At 39.9% G+C, this 26,296-nt stretch overlaps 4 protein-coding genes across 6 annotated transcripts in view; 1 reads left to right on the forward strand and 3 right to left on the reverse strand.

Annotated features, from left to right (window-relative positions):
- TMOD3 (tropomodulin 3) overlaps positions 1-5,979 on the forward strand; it is an 86,831-nt gene extending 80,852 nt beyond the window's left edge. For both annotated transcript variants that reach the window (XM_043919169.1, XM_043919171.1), the window contains one exon: positions 1,927-5,979. In XM_043919169.1, the coding sequence (XP_043775104.1) occupies positions 1,927-1,961 (35 nt within the window). In that variant the 3' untranslated portion in view covers positions 1,962-5,979. The remainder of the gene's footprint in view (positions 1-1,926) is intronic.
- Positions 5,980-7,164: 1,185 nt separating this feature from the next.
- On the reverse strand, positions 7,165-12,401 carry LOC122704451 (RNA polymerase-associated protein LEO1-like). 2 transcript variants are annotated; one of them, XM_043919174.1, is made up of 4 exons: positions 12,031-12,401; positions 11,087-11,240; positions 10,430-10,527; positions 7,165-9,424 (listed from the first exon to the last, which is right to left on the reverse strand). In XM_043919174.1, the coding sequence occupies exons 1-4, from the start codon at positions 12,283-12,285 to the stop codon at positions 9,365-9,367; spliced, it is 567 nt and encodes a 188-aa protein (XP_043775109.1). In that variant the 5' UTR covers positions 12,286-12,401; the 3' UTR covers positions 7,165-9,364. The 2 variants fall into 2 exon arrangements, with proteins under 2 accessions (XP_043775109.1, XP_043775108.1); XM_043919173.1 differs by lacking the exons at positions 7,165-9,424; positions 10,430-10,527 and having other exon boundaries at positions 10,823-11,240; positions 12,031-12,285.
- Positions 12,390-18,573, reverse strand: LOC122704450 (RNA polymerase-associated protein LEO1-like). The gene is made up of 6 exons (XM_043919172.1): positions 16,944-18,573; positions 16,194-16,339; positions 15,356-15,440; positions 13,795-13,889; positions 12,648-12,782; positions 12,390-12,480 (listed from the first exon to the last, which is right to left on the reverse strand). The coding sequence occupies exons 1-6, from the start codon at positions 17,025-17,027 to the stop codon at positions 12,390-12,392; spliced, it is 636 nt and encodes a 211-aa protein (XP_043775107.1). The 5' UTR covers positions 17,028-18,573.
- Positions 18,574-22,202: 3,629 nt separating this feature from the next.
- LOC122705225 (RNA polymerase-associated protein LEO1) overlaps positions 22,203-26,296 on the reverse strand; it is a 32,506-nt gene continuing 28,412 nt past the window's right edge. The window contains exon 12 of the mRNA XM_043920463.1: positions 22,203-22,438. Coding sequence (XP_043776398.1) covers positions 22,334-22,438 — 105 coding nt within the window. The 3' untranslated portion in view covers positions 22,203-22,333. The remainder of the gene's footprint in view (positions 22,439-26,296) is intronic.

A 26,296-nucleotide genomic window follows, 5' to 3' on the forward strand; every position in this document is an offset into this window, starting at 1 on the left:
TTAAAGAATGATATGATTTGCCTTTCAGATATATCCATGTGGTTCAAATATCTATATACATCAGTTAAGTTTGTATTTGCAGACTCGGTTCTCCATTTGATTTCTTCCCCTAATATTTCAGTAAACTTGTTCTTTGTTAACATGGGCTAAAATTAGAGTTGAGGTGCACATAGTTAAATTATGTATATAAATGTTCATGGGGACCTGAAACTGCAGCCCTCCTGGTTTTTATTTTCTAGCCAGCACCCAGCCAATAGCTGGACAGGCTTTTATGCACATCACTTGATTTTCCAGTATCATCTCTTAAAGGCCAGTGAACAGAAGCCAGCAGTCAGAACAACATGAGAGCAAGACCCGTAGCCTAGCCAGGAGGCCTGTGCACCTGTTGGCTTTTCATTCCTCTGTTAAAACAGCCAGTTCAGGTTGAACAAAGGCAGGTGCCTTCCTGGTTGCTTCCATAGAAGAGAGTATAGAAATTAACAGACCAACCATGTAACTTAAACAGAGGAACTTACTGGTGAGAGTATCAAAACCAATTATGTGCACATGCAGATCCTCTAACTTTAAAGGCTAAATTGGCTTTCCTGACCCTGAAAAGATGACTGGCCTCAATGGCAACCCACTCCAGTACCCTTGCCTGGAAAATACCATGGACGGAGGAGCCTGGTAGGCTGTAGGCTGAATGCTTTCTATATTAACACAATACTAAGCAGCCTTGGGGCTTCCCTCATGGCTCAGAGGGTAAAGCATCTGCCTGCCATGTGGGATACCTGGGTTCGATCCCTGGGTTAGGAAGATCCCCTAGAGAAGGAAATGGCAACCCACTCCGGTACTCTTGCCTGGAAAATCCCATGGATGGAGAAGCCTGGTAGACTACACCCCATGGGGTCGCAGAGTCAGACATGACTGAGCGATTTCACTTTCAAGCAGCCTTGAACTGCACAGCCATGAGGTTCAGGTGTCACTATTCTCCTGTTAGAGAGGATGAGTTGAGGCTCAGAGAGGTTGCCTTACTTGCCAAAGAGCACACTACAAAAAGCAGCAGGTTCCCACTCTGTTGCTGACTCGATAGTCAGCAATAGGAGCTGGCCCGATGCTGAGGAGCCCTGAGCTGCCGGCTCTCAGCAAATGTTCTCTGGTGGCTGACAGGTGAGAGAGAAGGTAGCAAGATCCTGACTGAAGACCTTGTCCTGCTGCCAACGAGCACGGCCTCGCAGCCGAGGGTCTCCAGCCCGTGCATAGGCTGGGCACCCTCAGATGTGCACCTTTGTTTACTCTGCTAACTGTGGGTCAACCACTTTGACCTCCCGAGTTTATGGTAGCCAGAGGTGACATCACCATATTACTAGGGTCTAAGATCTTCATTACTTTGCATTTGTTGTATTCTCAGAACCCCAAACTGGCTCATTTTGTAGGAGATAAGAGAAGGAAAATTTGGAGAGCAGTAGTAGCAAGTCACTTAACCTTTGAAACTTTCAGAAGTATTTTTGGTATGTTCTTTCACAAACTAAGGAAATAACCAGAAGGGCATGCAAATTACCTTTAATACTTTCTAATCCCATCTGCCTGTGTGTTACTTCAAAATTTAACATGGTAAGTTACCATTTTTAATGAAGGTATAAAATTTTTTAATACACGGATGAGACAGGCACAGTGAGTTGAAGGTGACTGCTGACCATTCTACTGTAGATTTCTAATATTGCCGTTGTATATGCAGAGGGGAGCTTAGCTCCTCAGTTCTCAGCAGGTAAGTGAACGTAGTAAAGGATATGAGTTTTTTATTTTAATGGCTATGTGAACTGCAGACGGACAATCGACATTTTTTTTTTGTAACTCTAACTGGATTGCACAGAAACTTGTTTGTCACAAGCAAATCAACATTGTACAAACTAACAGGGATTTCTAACATTCTTTATTTTCTCATAGTTCGCAAGAGACGAGTTGAAGGAGACCACCAGTAAGTCTGCAAACCTGTCATATTTGGAAGACATTGAAATCACCGAGGGTTCTTGTCATATCAGATGTAAAATTTTCCTGGGTAGAAGGGAAAAGACTGGAAATCTTTTTTTTTTTTTTTTAATTACATGTATCTTTTTTTTCTAGTTTAAGGTTGTTGCCAGTTTCAAACTGTAAAATCAATAGTAGGTGATATTTTGTATACTAAAGCATTATTTCTGCTAAAATTGATTTTAATTTAGCTTAATTAAATGTTTTGTGATGAGTTGGGTTGAAAAAAAATACAGTTGTAAAAAAGTTTAGGAAGTCATTTATGTAGAATAATATGAACATTTTAAGGACCAATATTTTTTAAGTCAAAAAGGGACATTGCTGATGTCAGAACTGCTGTCGTACTCTTAGGTACAAGGCACTTCAAAGCTTTCCTCATTCCATGGCATGGAGACTTTTCCATGTTTTCTAGAACACACACACTTCTTTCTTGAAAAAAAGCAAAATGCCAACATCTTAAAACAGATTACTTAAAACTTGGTCATCTGTCTTAAGAGTCAAAGCAGGTCTCTAGGCGAGAGGAAGCGGTCTCCAGTGCCTCCCGCACACGGCACCTGTCTGGGGTGTCTCAGCACCTACAGTTTTTTTAAACAAAGTCATCAGCTTGGCTAGGTTACACACTTTGTTTAAAAAGTAGTTATGTCAAAAAATAAAAAGTAGTTATGTCTAAATTCATTACAGGCTTTCATTTTAATAATGTGGGCATTATTAAATTTTTGTGAAAGTTCACAGTTAAAAAAACACCTGAGTAGGAAAGCTATTTTCTTCCCTGTAAAAGGCATCCAGCTCACTCTGTTATTTAGGGTAAAAGGAAAAAGAGCTGTTGTTAAACACATGAAATCAGACTTATTAAATGGTGGAGATTAAGTCTTAGGAGCATGCAGAACGGTCCTTTAAATTGATGGTTACTCTAAAGTAAATTAGAAGCTGACCTGCGTATAAATTAAGAGTTTACACAGGATAGTAAGATGTTCCTATATGCAGTGCAGAGTTGTCTGGATGGTATACAATCACCCCTTACTACAGATTTTCCAACCAATAAGGAAAATGACTATTCTTGATAAATCTAATTTTTATTAACTGTTTCCTCTCATCTTGAACTTTTTGGTCCATACTGTATAAAAGTAGTTTCTCAGAACAAGATGTCTTCCTATCACTCAAAGTATTAAAGTGAGTGGTTGAACAGTGAGGTGTGGTGGGCAGGCCACTCCAGGTTCAGTAGTGTGATAGTCAGTGTGGACCTGTATTCATGCCAGGTTCCAGGGCGGTCCCGGGAGCAGGAGATAGCAGAGGCCGTGCAGCTACAGAGGACAGGGCACAGTTGTTCAGGCTGTGAACAATTCAGGCCTGGCTGTGTCACTTACAGGGAGATTTTTCTAAAGGGAGGAATCTCTTTCCAGAATAGGGGAGAGATGCGTTCTTAATTTTTTTTTTTTTTTAAACTTCTTGAAACCAAATTATAAAAGTCTGCTCCTTTGTCTTGGGCTAGACAGTTTGTCTCGAGTTAGATGGCTCCCTGTATGCTATAGAAATAAGCCTTCTTGAAAGGTGAAAGCTTTCCTCATAAGGACTGAGTGTGAGTTTCTTTGGAATCAGTATCCAGTGTTTGAAAGGGGCCAAAGATTGACTTTGCACTGTTCCACTATTCCCTTTTGGTTATAGGGTGCTGGAGATTTTTTTTTCCCCAAGTTAGCAAGTCAAGCTCACTCTCACTGGCTCTTTCCCTCTCTCCTTTTTCATAAATGACTTTGGGAATGTACTTGATTTTTAGAGACTGCACAGTTCCAACAGAGCAGGGAGTTGGCCTGGAGCAGGAGTACAGAGCTGCCAGTAGACTTTTAGCAAGGCTTCCTTTTTTGCCCTGCCCTGTAACTCAATAAATTGATAAGTATGTTACCCTGTCTTCCCAAAAGTCTTTTTTTTTTTTTTTTAAATATAGGTAGGTAGGGCCCCACCTAGAATTCTGTATTATACTTATGGGTAATATCTTTTCAGTTATTATTTATCAAAGTATGAAGAAGTTGAGTGCTTGCTTGTACCATTCCAGTTCTGAGCTACAACATATATAATGGAAGAAAAGATTTGTTAATAAATAACTAAAGGTGAACATTCATCTATCCGAATACAGAAAATCTTTCACAAATTGTAACACAAGGGAGAAAACGGATGTTTGATCTTTAAAAATCTGGCACCTCTCAAAAAAAAAATCTAGCACCTCTTATCCTTTTAGTAACTTTCAATATTTCTATATTGTGCTAAAATTTTATAATAGAATTGTGAAGTAGTCTTGATTTTTAAACCAAAGATCTTCTAAGACATTTAAGTTTTTGTAGTGTAACCAGTATAGACTTATCTCGTTATCCAAGCAAAGACTGTTCTTTGCGTTTTTAAATTGCTGTTTTTTAAAAACCTTTTAATTTCACATTTTTTTAAATTTTATATTGATATTTGTCAGAAGTTCTAATTTTTCCAGTTTGTCTACATGAAATTATTATGTATTAAAATCAATATTAATGATATTATTAAAATGGATTTTGGTGCTATATACTTGTAGCTAAAAGTAGAAGTCTATAAAGAATAGGTGGAATACATTCTCTAAGGGTGCCTGTCATTTAAAAGACCAAATAAACATTTTGTGTTTAAAAAAATTAGACTGTTAGAAATTCTAAGGAGAATTACCTTGGTTGTTAAATTGCAGATTCTCATGATTTGAATGAAATAACCCACATACTTGCTTTGTGCAGTAGGTACTCCCTCAAAAAGTTAACAGGTATAGAGCTTTGTAAATTCTTTTTCCATTGACAGTATCTGATGTTTTTTCATTTAAAAAGCGGAATCCATGGTATAAAGAAAATTATAAAAGAAAACATTTTTGATGGAAAGTTATGTCCTATTGTACTTTATTTTAACCCTTGCTGCCATTAAAATAAGATTAAACAATTCATGAGATTTCATAAAAATTGTAAAATTTTGGCTCTGTGGTCCTAGAACTTCTAACTTTTTCCTTATAGAATCAGGAATCACTATTATCTCCTCGCAGAAAAAAGGATCATTGTTTTTCTGGAATCTATAGCAGTTTCCATTCTCTGTAAGTTCAGTACTGTCTCGTTTTCCTCCATTACAATGTCACGTCACTTAAAATTTTTTTTTCTAGTTTTATTGAGATAGTTAACATATAACATATTTTAAGGTACAAAACATAATGATTTGACATATGCACATACTTACAAAATGGTTACTACAGTAAATTTAGTTAACATCTGTCACTTCACATAGTTTTTAAAAATGTTTTTTCTTGTGATGAGAACTTTTAAGTAACTTTCAAATATGTAATAATACAGTATTATTAACTGTCATCACTATGCTGACATTACATTCCTAGGACTTATTTTTCTTATAACTGGAAGTTTATACCATTTAACCACCTTTGTCCATTTCACCCCCTCTCCACACCCCAACTCTGGCAACCCCCAGTCTGTTTGCTGTATCAATGGATTTAGTTTTTTTAGGTTCTAATACATGAGATCATATAGTATTTGTCTTCCTTTCAGATTTGTTTCACTTAACATAATGCCCTCAAGGCCACTCCACTTTCAAATAGTATTAACTGAAGACACAGCACCCACAAGACCCAAACACATTGGATGTGTCAGAGCAACTCCTATCAAGGGGTGTGAGTTCTTCAGTCTAAACATCCACAGAACCCTCTTTTCCATCACTTCTCACTGAACATTCATGTTTCTAGCTACTTCTCACTCAAAGGAACTCTTCACCAAGTTTTAAATTGAGAAAATTGTATTTACAATCAGCAAAGAATTTATATTCTTATGTCATTTTAATTTGGTCATTCTTTCTTATGTCATATTTCTTGTGTGTTATAATTTAGTTCTGTATGTCTTTCCCTAGAAAAACTGAACACATTGGAAATTTTTTATAATAAAACATTTACAAGTTGTTAATGCTAAACTCTAACATGCAGCCTGATCATTCAGAGAAGCCAATCTTTAAACCCTTACCAAGCATTTTAGACAGCCTTCACTGATATATAAGGACTTTTACTTAGGCTATCTGCTCTGGTAGCTAGATAATAGATTGTAACACTGTGAAACACCACCAGCCATGTTTTGTATTTAGCACTATTGTTCAAGTTCGTACACTTTTAAGATAATCAAACTGTTAGAGTAGACATATGTGAGTGAGGCTTAACTTCCTTTTCTACAGACTATCAGTATGTTTTAAATGTTGCAAAGCAATTAATAGGTCTAAAATTTTTTTTGTCAGATATTGTAGTTCATCAGACAGTAAGGTTTAAAAACAAATTCTGAAAAAAATAAATAAAAAATAAAAACAAATTCTGGGTGCTTGTTGGTGGGTATGTAAAGCAGATTTTTAGGAGTTTAAATTTCACCTTAAGTCGAAAGGAAAACAATTTGATTCAGCTGTTTAAACTTTTTAGATTTGTCTGCTTAAGAATTGTAAGAAAGATAAATTGTAAAGAAAATTGCGCGTGCATACATGTGCATACACACACGCAGAGTATATGAAAACCATTGTAATTTTGAGAAAGTGCCCACTTTTTTTTTTAGTCTTTTGGATGAATTATATTTGGTTTCAGTTCAGTTTAGTCGCTCAGTCGTGTCCGACTCTGCGACCCCATGAAGGAGGACAGGTATGCCAGGCCTCCCTGTCCATCACCAGCTCCCGGAGTTTACTCAAACTCATGTCCATCGAGTTGGTGATGCCATCCAGCCATCTCATCCTCTGTTGTCCCCTTCTCCTCCTGCCCCCAACCCCTCCCAGCATAAAGGTCTTTTCCAATGAGTATTTGGTTTCAGGTATGTTTAAAAGCTTGAAAATTACTTTTGTAACAGTGCATTCTTTGTCACATGAAATTGGGCATTTAAATACATTTTTTAATGCTAAAATATAAAAATGCTGTAAATGCTTGCTTTTTCCATTTTTATAAAAAACTATTAGAAAATATTCATATTAATAATACTGGTTCATAATAGCACAGTGACTCTTCTTTTGAAGAATATGGACTGCAGGCATTTAGAATTTACCATTTCATATTGGAACAAATAATTTCAATAAAGTCTATCAAATATACTGTAGACTTAGACTGTTTGGAAAATCCCTTTAATTCCTGTGCTCTAAAGTTCACTGCATACATACCTTTTAAGAACAAGTTTATTAATTTCCCTGAGTTATTCTGAAACTGTCAAAACTTGACCATTTATACCCATAAAGTAGTAAGTTCATATGGTTCAGTCTCATCCCCATCAGTACTCAGTCTGGTCTGTCTATAAAGTCAAATTGATTTTTTTTTTTTTTAAACTGAGTTGACAAATAGAAACAGGGACCTATGATACAGTGCGTTCTGGGCCTGAGGGGAGCCAATCCTGCTATTAGAGATTATTTCTAAGGTAAACCAAAGATATCGCTTATCAGTCACCTAAATCCACCAACCAAAAGAGAAAATCAGTGAAACGTGTAATGGGTTGAGGAAACTTTTAGGGATAAATATCAAATAATTCAACTTTGAAACTTAAGGAATAAAGAAATTTCTCTTGAATCTTTAGTATTGGCTGGCTTTCCAAGAATGGCTATTGGGCTTACGTTCACATGTGGGAAGGCTTGATGCCTGTCCCCTTTGGTGAGTCAGAGGCTTGGGTGCTTCAGTTGTCAGGTAACTTCAGCTCCTCCTCTGAGTTGCTGTGGAGACAGGAGCTGTGGCCGTGGGGAGAGTGCCTTCTTGCTCAGCCAGTGGCACCTCAGTTCTTTAGGTACCAAATATTAAGCTTTCCAGCAAGTCTGCAAGGGTTGGCCTCTAGTCTCAGCCCAGCTTTAGCCCCAGTCCTGTTGCTAAAGTAGCAGAGACTCAAGGCCACCTCTATAAAGAATAGCCAATCTAACCCATAGATCTAATGTGATCCCCATCAAATTAACATATTTCATTTTTCACAGAACTAAGACAAATAATCCTAATATTTATATAGAACTATAAAAGACCCAGAATTGTCAAAGCAGTCTTGAGGGAAAAGAACAAAGCAGGAGGCATAACCCTCCCAGACTTGAGATAGTACTACAGTAAGGCCATTCTGACCAAAACAGTGTGGTACTGACACAAAAACAGACATCCTATTATATACAGGATGGATGAACAACAAGGTCCTACTGTATGTAACACAGGGGACTATATCCTGTGACAAACTATAATGGAAAAGTATGAAAAAATATGAAAAAACATGCTTATGTGTGTATAACTGAGTCACTTTGTTATACCAAAGAAATTAGCACAACACTGTAAATCAACTATACTTCAATAAAATTGTAAAGAATAGTCAGCCTTATGACTGAACTGTGGTAGTACCTCTCAGCATTTTGAATGAGTCTCTAAATGGCTTTTCTGAAGCTGGTGCTAATTATGGCTGTGTTTACTGCACAGCTATGAAATTACACTTTAAATATATAAAAGGGAGGGAATTATAATGTACACCCAGGTTTTCTGCATGTTAAGTGGGCCATTTTTCTTTGACCTTTTCTATTTAACAATAAGACTCTAAAAAAAAATGAACATATCTAATTTTTCACTTCTCAGAAGTAGAGGAATATAAACATTAAATCATGAAAGATTCACAGTGGTCAAGTCCAAACCCCAGCAAGTTGAGCAAACTGACTTCAGAGAAGTTAACTTGCCCAAGGTAACATCATTGGTTTGTATATTCAACAAAAAAACCTTTATGTACCTATTATGTTCAAGCTATTGCACTAGTCAAAAAGCTAGAAGTCAAATCTAGTATTTTGTTTCCCAGTACTCTTGTTTTCTCTAATTTCTGGTGACCATTTCTCTCCGGTATTTGGGATGTCTTTCTCCCAAGGTCAGTTAACACACCTGCTCAGCAGTGTGATGGCTGTGCAAATAAATTCCTGATCCTTGTCTCAAAAATGCTTTTTTTTTTAAACTTGAGAAGAAAAAGCTTTGGACAGAAGTCTTAAGTTCTAACTTAGCTTCTACATCTGTAATATGAGAAAAACAGCACCTGCCCTTTGATTTGTTCTGAGGATTAGAACTGGTAAGGCCCATACAGCACGTAACAAAGCATTGAGTCTCCATGAGCTCTCTTGCGCTGTGCCTGCTCTGACAAAAAAAACCCAAGACACAGCGCAAACTGTTACCAAAATGGTCTCACCTGGGAACAATGGATTTTCTAAAGTCACAGATTTGCTTCCAAACATTTTAAAACCACAACTAGGATTATGCAAAAGGAACTCAGTTCCTCACTTCAATTCCAAGTCATTTTATCATTGTTTTGAAGCCAGCAGTTGAAAACCATATTTATAGTGAGTACATGTTTTATGCTTCAGTCATCCTCTTCCTCTTCACCCCCTGCTTTCCTCTTTCTGGAGGGTTCATCTGAACAGACAACAAGAGGGAAGGTGTAAAATTCAATACTGAATGTTTCTGGAAATTTTGTCTAAAGTAGTTCTGAGCTGATGGGGGAGCCAGCCCTTCAAGTTAGAACTCAACCCCCCAGCGATGACCTTGTCCACAGACACTGTCTCTACAGGTCAGGCAAGGGGAGCCCCGACTTCCAGTGGTCAGGGCCAAGGGACACATCACTATTTTGGTGTGGATTTCCCTCATTACTACTTGAAATACGTTCCTCAGCTTCCTCAGTACTTCACTTTCTCTATCTAAAATTCACTATTTTAAAGCCTGTTGATTTTTTTTTAAAGGACTGCTTGTATTTTATGTGCTTTTTTCAGTATGGTTTCCAAGTTTTAAATAGGTTTTTTTGCATGAAAAATGAGTGCTTCTCTTACATAGTAAGAGCCATTTCTGTTACTGAGATGTTTTCTCTGACCTGTAACTCAAGACCCATAGTGGAGTGTGTTATGGGTTCAGAAAACACTGGATAAATTAATATGGTACAATGGCAACAACAGAGTGATTCACTTGTGTAATTAAGACAAAATTTCTTGTGATCTTTAAGTGGAAAAGGAAATAAAGTAGATAATTTTAATAACATAAAAATGAAATAACCCTGCACTGTTATTATGCTCATGGTGATGGTGAGAGGCCCCTTGATCTATTTCACTGAACTTCTAGTTCTCTAGTTGGGCCCTGGTGTCTCAGCCACATGGCTTTTCTCACAGGCCTTTCTGTCCACTGGCACACCCACCCTAACACTTCCTTCAACACCCAACGAGAGGGTGACTGTTCTGGACTGCCTCCCACTGCACACAGGTGGCAGGCATTCCTCTGGGCCACGCCTAGGCTTGTTACTGCATGCATCTCGCTGAGTTGTAGGGAGATGTGTAGACACCTGTCTGTGCTCCTGGGCTGTGAGCTCCTTATTCTGGGAGTCGGCTTGTGGCTACAGGGAAACCACTTCGGATTGAATAAACTTGGTTTTACCTCATCAGTGGTGAGTTTCTTTGCTGTCAGTGATCTCTGAGCCCCATCTTCATCTGGTCCCTCATCACTCTCTGGAGAATATATTCTGGCCCCTTCCTCTGAAAGCAAATTTGGGGACTTTAGGTATGGGACTGACCTTCAAAGATGAAGACCCATTTATTCCTGAAAAAATTTTTTACTGTTGAATGTTGTTACTTCCCACTGTATATTTCCCTTTGTTGAGACGCTAACCATTTTTTTAAGTTTTCATGAAGAGATACATACAGCTTTCAAACATGCTTAAATGACTTATATTGGAGAGGTTTTTTTCCCTCAGAGAGATTGATCACTTTTAAATACCTGAAGGGCTGCACACACACATTTTTTAAAACTACAAAGTTTAACACTGGGTTCTTAATTATACAATCAGGCAAACTGCCTATTATGCATTTTTTACCATAAGGACATAAATTATTTAGTTGATTTTCTTAATTATGGGGGTGCCTTATTTTCCCAGCCAACTTTTCACGTGAGAAAGTGGTCCTAACAAAAACAAAAGAAAAGGCCTTTGTATTGTCCTCAGTGAATAACAGCAGGACAGACACTCAGTGGTCACCAGAGCATAAGTGGCCCCACGGCCCTGAGGTGATGGAAACGCGACCTCCTCACCAGACTCACCTCCGCGTTCCCCTTGGTCGTGGTTTTTGACGGCTTCACCCTCCTCGTCACTGTTGGGGTCCTGGTAGGGGGCACTTGGCCCCGCCTGGTTCTGCAGACGGATTGTCTCCTGGTGAGCAGAAGCCCTCAAACGTGCTGCTTCTTTCTGTAAAGACTTAAAAAAAGATGAATTCACTTAGTGCCTGCTTGAAACTAAAGAACATGAAAATGCCTTGCCCAGGATAACACCAGTTCCTATGTCCTCACTGTGAGTTCTCTCCATTTCACATCTCTGTTACCATACATGGTATCATCATGTTCAATTCTAAGGTGTGAAGACAACACGGGGTGAAGAGGCAGGAGGCTCCCTCACACCAACCGCCCCATCACAATTGGCATGGACACGGCCTTGGGAGCTGCAGTGTCCCCTCTGCTGCCAGGAACAGTCCAGAGGGCACGACCAGCCTGAGGAACCTCATCCATGCCCAGTGGATGCCTGAAGGAGGCAGGTTCTCTTCATCCTGAGACACACACCTGAGTTGTCAGGCTCCACCAAACTACCATGGCGCCCAGATATTCCTGCCTGGGGCCCTCAACCCAGGGCCAGTGTTGACGGAGTCAGGAATGTCCTTCTGACCTTCCAACATCACCTCCCCTCTGGCTAACACAGTCTAATGCTATGTGTCAAAGGTTACATTTGTTAAAAAAAAACAAAACTGTCAGTTTCCCTCAGAGCTCATAGATTGGAAAGAGAACACCTGAGGGTCTGGATTGCTGTGTCTCACCACTGGCCCATTGACTATGACCATTCCTATGGTTAACCACACACTTGGAAGCTTAAGCTGGCTCCCTGATAACTACAAGAAATAAAATGACTGTGACAATAAGAAATGATGATTTAATATTCTGAAAAGCACAGCTCTTAATGCCCCAAACAATCCTAGGATAAAGCTCAGCCAACATACCTTAATCAACTCTACACGCTGGCATTCAGGATCAGGACCCGCCACTGGTAAGATTCTAATCGTCTGCATCCTTGAGCATCTACTAGCAAGTGGCAGGGTCACCTTTTTATGTGTGGCATAGTCTGTAGCATGAGGTCTGCGGGAAACAGACAAAAATGACTCACTGTTTACTAAGAACATTTGCAGGCAATCACACCAACAGCAAACAGCGGCGGACAGTAGCATCAGCACCCGCAGCCCTTTCCTCTGGCGCATGCGCACACCAAGAGCATGCTCACAATCAGCCGGCTTCCCAGGAAAACGTCCCTGAAGAGAAGGGACACGCTGACCAGCAGAGTGGCACAGACAGTTTAGGCCTCTTACCAGGTGTGCTGATCAATGTGAATTAATAACTGGTCTTCTGGTTTAGACAGCAGTCTCGTGTTGGTTTCCAGACCGTGAACTGGCTCCCTGAGAGACAGGAACTTGTTGCAAAGGTGAAAAATGGCATGGGAACCAGACCAAGGGCCTTGGGGAGCTGCGCCTCAACATCACATCAGTCAGGCTCTTTGCACATCCAGCCTCTCTCACCTGTTGCTCAAACTGCCAAGCAGCAATAGGTCACTATGAATAGTTACCTGAAGGTGAGTTTGGATTTAAAGACAGCTTGTCCCTGCAGACCAGTGTCTTCCCTGATGAACAGGTGGTTGTGATTGGCCTGCATCGGGGCCTTGTAGACATCAAACACCTCGTTGCCTAAATGTAGGGACAGGCTGGAAACAGAAATAGTTCCGTTATTAGGATGGATAGTTAACAAATCCTATAGCTTCCATTCTGTCATGTTGTTTAGTCGCTAAGTTATGTTCGACTCTTTGCAACCCCACAGGCTGTAGCCCGCCAGTCTCCTTTGTCCATGGGATTCTCCAGGCAAGAATACTGGAGTGTGTTGCTATTTCCTTCTACAGGGGATCTTCCCAACCCAGGGATCAAGCCTGCATCTCCTGCATTGGCAGGCAGGTTCTTTATCATGAGCTACCAGGGAAGTCTCCTCTAGCCTGTTAGCAATTCTTAAAATGCTGTGGAACTGCAGGATCCTGTCCCCATACTGAAGATTTAAGACAGACAAAAGATACTAGAAACAACTAACCTACCTCCTTTCAAAGTAAAAGGTGGTAAAATCCATCTTCTTTTCAACTTGAAATCTAATTGTTTTATCATTTCCCAATCTCTACAACCTCATTAGTAAAATAGAAGTCGTTTTTTCAAACATACCAATCTATAATGTCTAATGGTTACATATGGGTGCTGACATTAGGTTTTCAACTCAATAAGGTAGATACTGTGAATTTGATCACATCTTGGGTCTATGTCTAGAGTCGCCCAGCACAGCACTGTGATCTCAACCCTGCTTCAGCATCAGTCCTTCCAGTGAATATTCAGGACTGATCTCCTTTAGGATGGACTGGTTGGATCTCCTTGCTGTCCAGGGGACTCTCAAGAGTCTTCTCCAATACCACAGTTCAAAAGCATCAATTCTTGGGCATTCAGCTTTCTTTATAGTCCAACTCTCACATCCATATATGACTACTGGAAAAACCAAAGCTTTGACTAGATGGACTTTTGTTGGCAAAGTAGTGTCTCTGCTTTTTAATATGTGGTCTAAGAGGCCTAGATTTTGTTAATTCTGTAATAAAAAAAGATCCCCAAATATGGTCCTACACAGAAAACTTCATTCATCCTGGGCCTCCCTCTGGGTGTTTCCATACTCCTCAGGTCTGTGCTCACCTTCCATCCGACCACTTGACTATCCGAGCATTGCTTTCTTTAATTTTATTTCCGTCTTTATCCCGGCGTATCCTCCATCGTATAGTATTTTCTATCTGATTTAAAACACAAAGGCATACAAAACCAGTTGGTAAAGAATCTGCCTGCAGTGCAGGAAACCTGGATTCGATCCTTGGGTTGGGAAGATGCCCTGGAGGAGGGTGTGGCAACCCATTCCAGTATTCTTGCCTGGAGAATCCCATGAACAGAGGAGCCTGATGGGTTACAGTTCATGGGATCGCAAAGAGACATGATGGATCGACTAACACTTTCACATACAAAACCAGTGTTACTGACTGCATGTTCTTTTCTTCTCAAGTGATTTATAATCACATGCCAAGAATTCATAGGTGGTGAGAAAATAAGCTCACTGAAAAATAGATGATTAGGCAACATGGAAACCCTCCTACTACAGATACCTAGAGACACTGGTTAAACTCACCAGTCATTCTGTTTTAATCTTTCCTGAGTTCCACCATACGGCAGCGGAAGCAAACCCTTAGGGTCCATATGAGGTAGGAGGTTATAACTGAGATTTCTATTGCAGCCCCACTTGAAGGGTTATAAACCCAATGAAAGAAGGACTAAAGAAGGGCCCAGTAGGTAAGAAAACTCTGAGCGTTAATTAAAAAAAAAAAAAAGTAATTAAGTAATAAACAATAAATTAAAACCTAAGACTTTTGCTTTACTCTACCCATATGGTGAGGAACTCCAAATTACAAAAGTAGTAGAAGAATTGTTCCTGCCACTGTGTTCCTGCCACTGTGGCCTCTGGGAGACGCTCATTCCACACCCGGTTAAAGACAATGCCATTCCTATGAGAGAAATGGTAGGGTTTTGCTTTCCAGGTCTTCTCAAGGGGAACCCCCTAATGACAAGACCTCTTCTCTGTGCATAAGCTGAATTTCCATAAAGAGTTTGAGATATTTTTACCATGGGAAGCAGCTCAGATCTATCCATGATAAAATATGGAGGGGCAGTTCTGTATATCTAGCTATATTATTATTTATCCTGAAGGAAGTGAAAGTGAAGTCGCTCAGTCATGTCCAACTCTTTGCGACCCCATGGACTGTATAGTCTACCAGGCTCTTCAGTCCATGGAATTTTCCAGGCAAGAGTACTGGAGTGGGTTGCCATTTCCTTCCCCAGGGGATCTTCCCAACCCAGGGATCGAACCCAGGTCTCCCGCACTGCAGGCAGACACTTTACCGTCTGAGCCACCAGAGAAGCCCAAGCTAACAATTTTCAAGAATTCTTATCTTGACTGCTGTCAAAAAATTACAACTGCCAAAGAAAGGTTAGGAAAGGGATAATTCTACAACAATTTTTAAAAAAGGATATGTACCTTCTCTCCTAAAAATATTCTGAAAAGACATTTAATTCCTCATTCTAAACAGTTATTGATTAAAAAGTAAACATAAAGATCATTTTGTAAGTTCATTTCAAACTGTTATTCCTGTGTTTTACTTTATAAAAAGCTTTAAAAAAAAAAAAAAAACAGGAATAAAGTGTGGAATGGTACCTTTAATTTTAACCTGGTTCTCTCTTCTTCATCAAGCATTTTCTTATTTTCAAATTCATCTTCATAATACTGAGGATCAAAAGGCCTAAAAATTGTTTTTTAATGTTGTATTAGCCATCTTTAGTATGAATATAATACTATAAAATAATAGTCTTTATAACATGTACCAATGTTAAAAAAAAATCACAGTAGACAAATAACTTCAAGTAAAACTTCAAAGAAGTATGCAAATTACTTTTTTCTTAAAATTGTATTTAAAATTTTTTTTGCCTGAAAAAAATCCAAATGTGACTAATAATTCAAAAATTTTAAACTGTTTTCTTGTTTGGGAAATAGTCCTCTAAAGTATAGGTGACACATGATCTACCTTTTCATATTTTTTAAGAAAGGTGTCATGTTTAATTGCACAAGAGCTTGCACTTGTAAACTATCATGATACCCATCCACACTATTTTGTTTTCAAATATCATCATCTTTTCTAGATTCACAATGGCTTTTGCATTGAACTTTTGTGATTTTTCCAGCAAACTTTCTCACCTTCGTTTTCCAATTTTTCAGCTTTATGAAAATAAAAAACATCTTCATCAGCTATGATATCTGCTCATTGGTAAGAAAGTGCCAAAATGCTAAAAGAATTATTAGCAGTAAAGCTTTCTCATACCAGTAAATTCATCATTTTCTACCATAGCACACCCTAAATTTATTTTTTCAGAGTTACATGAAAAATCTCCTACCTTTGTGATTAGCCAGCACATTACTACAACAAGAATATTTACAGTCCACATACTTTTACTCAATATCTTGAAGGGAAAATAAAATTATAAGTCAGTCCTCTTACTTGGATTCTATGCTGAGAAATTTGGGTAGTTTAACAAAGTACAATTCATTTCCTAAATCAGAGTTGATATTAGGAATTTCTACTTCTATTTTGGTTTCAGAAATCGGCTCTTCCTCCCGCTGGTTCTGAGGCACTCCACATGCATCCTAAGAAAGGAATCAGAATGTGAGAGCTTGAAGTGACATTAGAAATGCTCTAGCTGTCCTTCCACAACAGGCAGAGGCAGGTTTGACAGGATGTAAATTTAGAAACCACTTCAGAGATAAAGTAGTCAGCAGCCCCTCTGGCCTCACCTCAAAATTTCATCCTCTCTCTATCCTACTCCCCAAAAACCACCGTGTAAAACAAGACCTGTCAGCCTGCATTACCAGAAAAAAATGCTGACATACCTAGTTTTCATAAGATATCTAGCAACACAAGTGTGAAATTATACAGTCCTTCAATACTAATTAAAATCAGAGAAAAATGTCAAACAATACACACTTCTCAGCAGAAGTTTGAGTAAGAAAAGGTTTTGAATCAAAGGTTTTCAAATTATGAGTCCTCATAGTCTAGCCCCTGAAGTTTGGCATCAAATTCATTCTCAGCAATTCTTTCTATGCCCTTTAATATCCAGAAATTCCCAACATAACTAAGAAAGTCACCTATTCATCAGATGTTCCAGACTCTCTCTATATGAAAGAATCAGGCTCATCAGCCTCTGAAACTTTTCTTAGCTTTGAACAATGGGCTGTTGAGATTTGTACTTACTGTAGCAGGCTGTCTTTGAATGGGTGGTTGATTATCCCCATCACTGTCTGAAGAAATGTCATCTATGTCTCCAAACAGATCCATTGTCCCACTATAATCTTCAATGTTGGGAAAGAATGCATAGTATTAATTTCTCTTGACTGAAGTTCTTCACATAGTTCTTGGCCCATCATTTCACTATAGTCCCAACATTCATAAATCAAATCTTTATTAAGCCATCCTGAAACTGGCTCCATGAGCCCGGGCCTCAGAAGCCTAACAAGCAAGAGTGACTACAGAGAAGGAAAATGGCAGTTAGTTGGTGGAAGTTGCTGTGATGGCCAGCTTTCAAGGTGGAGCCCAGGGATTCCTGCCTCTGGTATTCTTGCCCTTGTGCAGTCCCCTCCAACAGGCATCATGGTTGGTTTATGTGATCAACAGAATACAGCTTCACTTCTGAGGCTCAGCATATCATGGTCTTTCTGCCTCACTCTTCCTCCCTTGGGTCACTTGCTCTAGAGGAAGCCAGCTACCACGATGTGAAGACACATAAACTGCCACGGAGAGGCTCATGTGGGGAGAAACTGAGTTCCCCCGCCCAAGCGCCATGAGTGAGCCATCCTGGAAACAGATCCTTCAGCCTGAGATAACGTCCTGACTCAATGTTGGATGAGCCAACATCCTGACTAAAGCCTTGCGAGAGACCCTGGGCCAGAGCTACACCACTCCTGACCCTTAGGACTGTGAGATATATGAAATGTTTATTTTAAGCTGACCTTCTCAGGGAATGTAGTTGGGGAAGGTGAGGGGTGGTGTGCATACAAGACATGTCTACTTCGACACTCCTGTCTCCCTGTTTTTGGATTCCCTCTGCACAATGCCAGGGAAGCTTTGGTATCTCCACTTCATTAAATGTAGGCCACCACTGAGTGTTTTTAGTTAACCAATCAAGTACAGAGCCATCTCCAGAATATATAAGTGCACCCATATCAGTAAATTTGGCCCAAGGTAGTCAAGTGTTTTTCCTTCATCTCACATTCTTAGAATCCACTTTCCCACATATTCCCCAGGCTTTTGCCCATATGTATTAGCAAAACCTTGCAATTGTTTTGATGTATAAGCTATTTCTTCTTCAGCTGAAGTTTACGCTTTCTTTGCCAGTGTACAAGATCCTAGTGATGGATCTATTGGTAAAAATTGGGTAAGACAGCACTAAGCTGAGTGTTCTTGAGGAGAATGAAAACTGCCCCAAGTGATGTTATTACAGGATTTTCAAGCAAGAAGACTAGTTTCACAACCTACTGAATGGGAGAAAATATTTGCAAATGATATGAACAATAAGAGTTTAATATACAAAATATATCAACAGGTCATCCAACTCAATATAAAAAATATCTGATTAAAAAATGGGCAGAAGACATTAATAGACATTTTTGCAGAGAAGACATAGAGATGGTCAACAGGCACCTGAAAAGATGCTCAACATTGCTCATCATTCAGGGAAATAGAAAGCAAAACCACAGTAAGATATCACCTCACTGAATAGCTACCATCAAAAAGTCTATAGGTAGCAAGTAACAGTGAGACTGCAGAGAAAAAGAAACCCTTGTATGCTGTTGTGGGGAATGTAAATTGGTGCAGCCACTATGAAAAATAGTATGGCGGTTTGCTCAAAAAACTAAAAATAGGGGCGTCCCTGGTGGCTCAGTGGTAATGAATCTGCCTGCCAATGCAGGAGACATGGTTTCAATCCCTGATCCAGGAAGATCCTACGGGCTGCAGAGCAACTAAGCCCGTGTGCCACAAATATTGAGCCTGTGCTCTGGAGCCCACAAGTTGCAACTACTGAGGCCACGATCCTAGAGCCCGTGTTGTGCAAGAAGAGAAGCTACCACACTGAGAAGCCCATGCACCACAACTAGAGAGTAGCCCCTGCTCACCTCAACTAGAGAAAAAAGCCCGCATAGCAATGAAGACCCAGCACAGCCAAAAATAAATAATCTTTTTTTAAAAACTAAAAATAAAAATACCATCTCTTAATTTTACTCCTTAGTTTATATCTGAAAAAAAAAAAAAAAACAGAAACCCTAATTTAAAAAGATACATGTACCCCAATATTCATAACAGCATTATTTACAATAGCCAAGATATCAAAGTAACCTGTCCACCAACAGATAAATGGATTTAAAAACAGATATGGTGTGAATATATATATAATGAAATATTACTCAGCCATAAAAAAGGAATGAAATTCTGTCACTTGCAACAACATAGATGGACCTAGAGGGTATTATGCTTATTAGTAAAATAAGTCAGACAATGACAGATACAGTATGTTATCACTTATATGTGGAACCTGAAAAATAAACCAGTGAATATAACAAAACAGACTCACAGATATAGAAAACAAACTAGTGGTTACCAGTAGGGAGAGGGAAGTGGGGAGGGACATAATAGGGGTAGGGAATTAAGAGGTACAAACTACTATACATAAAATAATAGATTACAAGGATATAGTGTACAGCACATGAAACATAGCTAATATTTTATAACTTTAAATGGAGTATAATTTATAAAAATATTTTAACAACTATTTTTGTACACCTGAAACTAATAAATCAACTATATATATATAAAAAAAAAAACTATTAATAGTTTTCCTCGGACATAGGGAGGCAAACTGCTTCTCACAGGCAAGGGAGGATCAGAGAGACTACAAACTTTGTTTTTCACCTTCGTCTGAATCCAAACAGATATTCCCATCCTGTGACAAATCATAATGAATAAGAATATAAAAAAGAAAAAAAAAGAATATAAAAAAGAACATATACATGTAACTGAAATACTTTGCTATACAGCAGAAATTAACATTGTAAATCAATTCTTCAATTAAAAAAAAAGCCCAACCTAAGCTTGTAAACTTTCTGTAAGTACTCCAGGGCACTCAGAAGTATGCACCCCATACCAGTCCTTAGTCATCAGGACTGCCTAACAAGTGTAGCAGCCACTTGAGCCCTCAACCACAGGGGATAATCTGACTCATCATGATGCCAAGGCTTCAACATTTCCCTTTGGTGAGGAACTCAGACCTGCATTCAAACCCAAACCAACCTATGCACCTCATCTTCAAGGATTTGCTTCCTGGACTACCACTCAGGTCCAAATTGGGCCACAGAAAACATACCGGTTGCTTATACAGATACATTTTAGTATTTTTTAAAAATCGCAATTAGGTTTAAAGCTGTTGATTTTGGTTACAAGAAATACAAAGAGAACTCCTCAGGGATGACAAAAGTAGCAAATTCAGAGAGCCACTTCCACCCCTAGAGATAAGAGAACAAAGGGAAAATGTAGAATTATTCCTAAACTTAAAAACTTATTTAAAAAAAAAAAACAAAACATAACAGAGACCCATGGAGCTGAAACTCATACCTGAGGAAGAGAAGCGTCCAGCTCGTACCGATGTCTCTCAGGAGTACAATGAAGCTGGCTCTTCAAGTCTCCGTAAAACTGCAAACTGGACTGAGCAGCTGTGGAAATAAACTGCCTCAGCTGAGGTGAACAAGTCCTGGTTTGCTCCCTTCAACAGGAAGCCCCCTCAAAGTTCTATAAGCAAACAGGAAGGAGCAATCTTCTGTTTGTTATTCAGGCTCCCAGTTTTCTCCAGCGCCCCCTAACAGGGGGCAGCTGGCAAAGCCGAAATGTGCTTGCAGAGGCTTGACCCTTCACCGCCAAGCTCTGCATAGAAGGGGCAGGTTTGGAGATCAGAGACTCCAAGAGCTTAGTCATTGTCACATAAGTGTCTACTAGTAAAAAAAACAGAAACTATGTTGTCCTAAAAAGGACAGAGTCAAAAATGAAGGCTCCCAAGGGCCAGACATCAGTTTCAACTTGATAAGCCAACAGCAAAGGGGCTACAGGTTTGTGAGTTAGGAAAGTGACACCAAGGTGGGTTCGGACCTTCTTCTCTTTCAGCGTCACTTCTCTATAGCCAAGCTTCGGGGAGAGCCCCCCATAGACAGCCACCATTCCTGGATTGTATTAACAGCCCTAGTACATAATGGAAAGATTAGTCTGTGTACAAGAGCACTGGAGAAAATACAAGTATGTGTCTAATAGATTTAAAATATATCTGCTAACTCAGCCATTTCTACTATCAAAGGGAGTCAAATTTCCCTCCCTCTGAATATGGGCTCACATTAGTGATTCACTTCCAATGAACAGAATGTGGTGGATTCTGATGTGACTTTCAGTGCTAGCCATAAAAGGTACTCTCAAGAAGAGGTAAAACAGCTCTCTTGGGGTGCTCACTGTTGAAGCCTGTCACCATCTGTGAGAAAGCAGGGCCATGCCTAGGATACAACAAATGAGACACTCACTATAAGGGATGCCAAAATCTCAGTGATCAAGATAACTAATATTGCAATACATTTTAAACCACAAAAAACCCCACTGAACAAAACATCAAAATTTTAAATAGAGATGATCCATGGAGCTCTGTACTTGTATAACTCCTGTCACTTGCCTTACCCTAATCCCAGACCTGCTAGATCATCTTTATGTGAATTTTTGACATTTTGTCCATCATATTTTTGCATTAATTTTAATTTTCTAAAATGCTGTATCACAATGTTATTTAACTTGATTACTATAGTGGGCTGAATAGGGACCCTTCCAAATTCATATCCAACCAGAACCTCAGAATGTAATTTTATTTAGCAATAGGATCTTTGCTGATGTAATTATTAAGATGAGTGGACACAGGACTAGGGGTGACCCTAAACCACCAATGCGTGTCCTTAAAGGAGAGTGGGATCTGGCGACACAGAGCAGACACACAGTGAAACAACCCATGTGAAGATAGAGGTGAAATTAGAATGACACTGCTACAAGTCAAGGACACTGGAAGCCTCCAGAAGCTAAGACAATGCAGGGGAGGAGCCTTCCCTAGAGCCTTCAGAGGAAGCATGGCTCTGCTGACACCTTGATTTAGGACTTTAGGCTTCAGAACTATGAGAGGATACATTTCTATAGTTTGAAGTCTCCCAGTTTGTGGTACTTTGTTATAGCAGCCCTAGCAAATGAATACAATTATGGAAGCTTTTTGTGCCAATTTTTAAAAACTGCACCCCAGAAGAATGCCTCACTTGCTTCACTGGGCCTTGGCCAGGCTTCTTTGTAGGGTCTAGGAGGAATGTACTAAAACCTAAGATTTAGTGTAAAGCATGAACAAAATCAACCTGCTTCGGAAGAAGTCCATTTCTTGAACAGAGACTTGCTTTTTAAAATTTTTTATTACAATTAAAATTACTCAAAAGCAAATCAATTTCTTTCGATCAAAATAACTCATGTTTACATATTTATAAAACAAACTGTACAGTAAAATATATAAAGTTTTCACATTTTGTACTTCAATCATCATCTTCTTCCTCTTCATCACTGATCACGTACTTCTTGTGCTTTTTATTCGCTTTATCGTCATCTTCTGCTTTTCTTTTTCCAGAAGGCTCACCCTCCTAAACAGATAAAAATCTTTAAAGTCTAAAAGTTCATAGAGAATATTTCTAGAAAGATTTATCAAAAGTAGTTCTGAACTGAATAACCCTTGGAAAACCCAAAATAACATAACTGTTGTAATAAGAATGTTTACCAGCTGTAAAACCAGTGGTTTAGGTCATGGCAGTTTCCAAATCTACAAGTACTAGAGGTGTTCAAAATGACTCCAGAGTGTTTACAAAACTAATCCTAAAACCCAACTTCAGGACCACAAGGGTGAGCGGATAAGCAGTTGTGACCCAGTCTCACAGAGGGAAGAAGCTGTTCTACATGGAGAAGGGCTGCAGGAAAGTGGAAACGGGCTTTGCCCTGGGAAGGCTTAGCGCTCTCCCAAAGAGGTTAGCCTATGAATCACTTGTCCTGCTGAATATTTTACTTAAACCCTTTTTCTCCACTTCCTCAGACTTCACTTCTTCATTATGTAAAAAAATTTTTAAAGACTGTCAATTTAAAAAAATAATTTCTTGTTTTGGATGTACTAAAAACTCATAAAGATTTTTTAAAAAAATATTTGAGGGAGTTTCTTGGTGGTCCTGTTTAGGAGTCTGCCTGGCAATGCAAGGAACGTGGGTTCGGTCCCTGGTCTGGGAATTCAGATCCCACATACCGCAGAGCAACTAAACCGGCTTGCCACAATTAGTGAGCCTGTGTGCCGCAACTACTGAGCCTGTGTGCCGCAATGAAAGATCCCACATGATGCAACGAAAAGCTGATGCAGCCAAGTATGTATTTTTTTAAATTTTTAAACAATTTTTGAAGAAATTAAAGGGCTTCATACACAAGCTTCCAAAGCTTAAAATAATGCTGCACAGTGTTCTAACAGAAACAAAAAACTCAGGAAGTTAAAACAATTGTTACAGATAGAATTCAAACAGATCAACACTGAATTAGTATCAAAATGCTGATGAAAATGAAATGATACTAAATATGACACTCCAGAATTACCTTAATGAGATTCTTCACCAAAAATATGACAGGGTGAACAGTTTAAGGCTGAAGCCGGGGAAGGCCAGGCCTCTTACTACCCTGTCCAAAGGACTGCTTCTGGACATAGCATCCAAGCAGGCATGGCCACTTCTTCTGATGGTCCCTATGCCTGGCCTCTGAGGAGCAAGATCGTACCCCACACTTGTCTTCTGCCTTATTATCCGAAATGCATCCCCATAGATCCGAAGTCATAGGAGAATTCAAACAGGACAGTTATAATCCACAGGAAGAGATCCAGAAGTCCCACTGCACTTACTTCCCAGCAGGTGGCAGTAAAGTTACCCTAACAGAAAGCCTGGAAGATGGATCCTGCCCAGGCTCTACTAGCCTCCTATCTACTTCCCAGCCTTGGGCAAACCCAGATACTTCTCTCCTAACCCTACACAGGCAAAAGAAGGAGGACACTGACTACCATCACTATTTTTCATTTCTTTTCAGCTGATGAATCTTATCTTAAACACTTTACACACAAGCCTGTTTGTGGCAACCTTGCCCAAGTAAATTTCAGTGTGTATGGTCTCTTCAGCTCTAAAAATTTTTAATGGGTTTGGGTGAATAAAAGAACAGCTGGCACAGTATTTCTAAAAGGTGGGAGCACCTGTCCTGAAGGGTCATAGACAACGCCCAGCAGCTGGGGGGGAAGGAGCCAAGTCAAAGCTCTCCCAAAGGGGCCTAACCAGCACCAGTTCTAATCCTCGGTCTGGGGTAAAACGCTCTGGAATTCAGCTCTGAAAACCCTTCCAGGACTGACTGCCCTGGCAGCTACAGACAAGCACAGTGAAGTCCAGAAAAGGCATGCAGACCTACTACTCTCAGGATTTAGAAAGTTAGTGGCAGCCTTCAGGAGATCTCATTTTGAGAAATTAGGAGTGTGGGATTCTGTCTCAAACTTAGCTGGGATAAACCGCTGTGCCATGTAAATACAACACATGACAAAAATACACTGGATGAACACAAAGCTTCCTAATATAGTCATGAATGAGTTCCTGCATGCTATGTCGCTTCAGTCGTGTCCGGCTCTCTGCAACCCTATGGACTGTAGCCTGTCAGGCTCCTCTGTCCATGGGATTCTCCTGGCGAGAATACCAGAGTAGGTTGCCATGCCCTCCTCCGGGGGATCTTCCCGACCCAAGGATCGAACCCAAGCCTCTTACGTCTCCTGAATTGGCAGGTGGGTTCTTTAGCACTAGCACCACCTGGGAAGCCTCACAGTCATGAATGCGGGTCCCTAAAGACAAAGGAACAGGTAACCCACAATTATATAGGAACTGTCTTCTAACAATTTATCTTTTAGGCTGATTGTAAAACTCACATTATAAACAGCTCTCAGAGTTTACTTAACCCAAAACATACCTCAGAATATATAGCAATTAAGGTATCTTAAAGTACAAGAAACCAACACCCAGAGAGCCAAGCCTTCCAGGGAAACAATCTGAACCTCGGCCCCGGGAAAGCCTCACACTGGAGGGGAGCGGGGGCTGCAGTTGTTCCAAGTTGCTGATGGCGCCGTAAAAACAGGGGCCTCTCACAGGAAAGGCGAAGCTGCCAAGGGGGAATGGAGGTTCCACGAGGCAGAGCTGGGGGAGGACGGAGACACAGAGAGGAAGCAGACCGCCAGCGTCACATTCTAGGCAGTCCCCAGCAGGTCACCTATTTCACTCAAGAAAGCGGAGACCTGGACATGCCACCCTTTCTTCTCATTGTCTGCATGTTCCTTTCCATGGGGATCTTTCCCTTTTCTACAGTTTCTTCTACTACTACCAACCTTTCACTTTGGGAGTAATTTAGGTTTTCTGAAGTTGTCTCTGCTTACAAAAATCAGGAAGGATGAAAAGCTCTGTTTTTCTTTTTTGTAACTTAGACCCTATTGGGGAAGGGAAATGAGCATTCACTGTGACACCTACTTTCATAGCTGTTATTAACTAGAATACAACTTTATAAGGCAGACAGCATAAGTCCCATAGAACAGGTGAGGAAACAGACTTGGAAATGTGAGATGACTTGCTGAAGCCAATATAAGAGGTAGAGGGTAGCCCCAAGATTCAGCAATCCAGAGCCCTGTCCTTTCTCCCATATCAAGGAATGCTCCTGTGACAATGGTCATTCTCTGGTGCGGGGACTTAAGGTTTGAAAACTGGCTTTATCTCAGAGGAATACCTAGATTCAAGGCGTGTGGATGGGGTTTAGTGTGCAAATAAGGAGAGAGGCCTAGAGCATGTTCCCCTCCACTTCCCTGCCCCCCCACCCACTGTAACCCACTCCAGGACTTGAACTGGGTAGTGAGGAGGTTGGGAGGTCCAGGCAGAAGTGAAGTCTCTGTTGACAGGAAAGGAGAAATGAGGGGGACAGGAAGACTTCACAGCGCGTATTCGGCTGAGGGAGGTAGAGGGCAGCTCCTGTAACAGATAGCTAGGAGGCATTCACAAGAGATATTTTTAAGTCATGCAGTTACAGGTTTGTAATTGCCCGGCCTCAAAGGCTATCTGATGGATCACATGTAGAAATCTCATTTCTGAGAATTCTAGGAATAAACAGAAGTCCCATGGCACTTTTCAATTTTCATTCCGTTTCTGCTTGCCAATAAATAAAACAGCATCTGCTTAGATGCCAGTTGCTGTTTGCCAACAGTTCAACACACTGTAAATGCATCATTAAGACATCTCCTATCTAATTTAAAACAAATATGTTGCAAAATAATTTAACAATTTTGTCTATTTATCTTCCATAGCATACCACTTCCAAGGAAGACTGGGAAATACTAAATGTTGTGATTAACAAACAGTAACACAAGGACAAAATTCCGTTTCACATGAGAAAAGAGCTCATGCAAG

This window comes from Cervus elaphus, chromosome 12, assembly GCF_910594005.1.
Source record: "Cervus elaphus chromosome 12, mCerEla1.1, whole genome shotgun sequence".
NCBI lineage: Eukaryota > Metazoa > Chordata > Mammalia > Artiodactyla > Cervidae > Cervus > Cervus elaphus.

Coding starts and splice junctions, on each gene's coding strand:
- LOC122704450 (XM_043919172.1), bottom strand. CDS start 17,027: ATGGATCTGTTTGGAGACATAGATGACATTTCTTCAGACAGTGATGGG. Junction 13,890..15,355: donor GAACCAGGTTAAAATTAAAG/GTACCATTCCAC, acceptor GTTTTAAATCAG/ATAGAAAATACTATACGATG. Junction 12,481..12,647: donor AAATCCAAACTCACCTTCAG/GTAACTATTCAT, acceptor CCTGTCTCTCAG/GGAGCCAGTTCACGGTCTGG.
- LOC122704451 (XM_043919173.1), bottom strand. CDS start 12,285: ATGCGCCAGAGGAAAGGGCTGCGGGTGCTGATGCTACTGTCCGCCGCT. Junction 11,241..12,030: donor AGCGTGTAGAGTTGATTAAG/GTATGTTGGCTG, acceptor TCTTTTTTTAAG/TCTTTACAGAAAGAAGCAGC.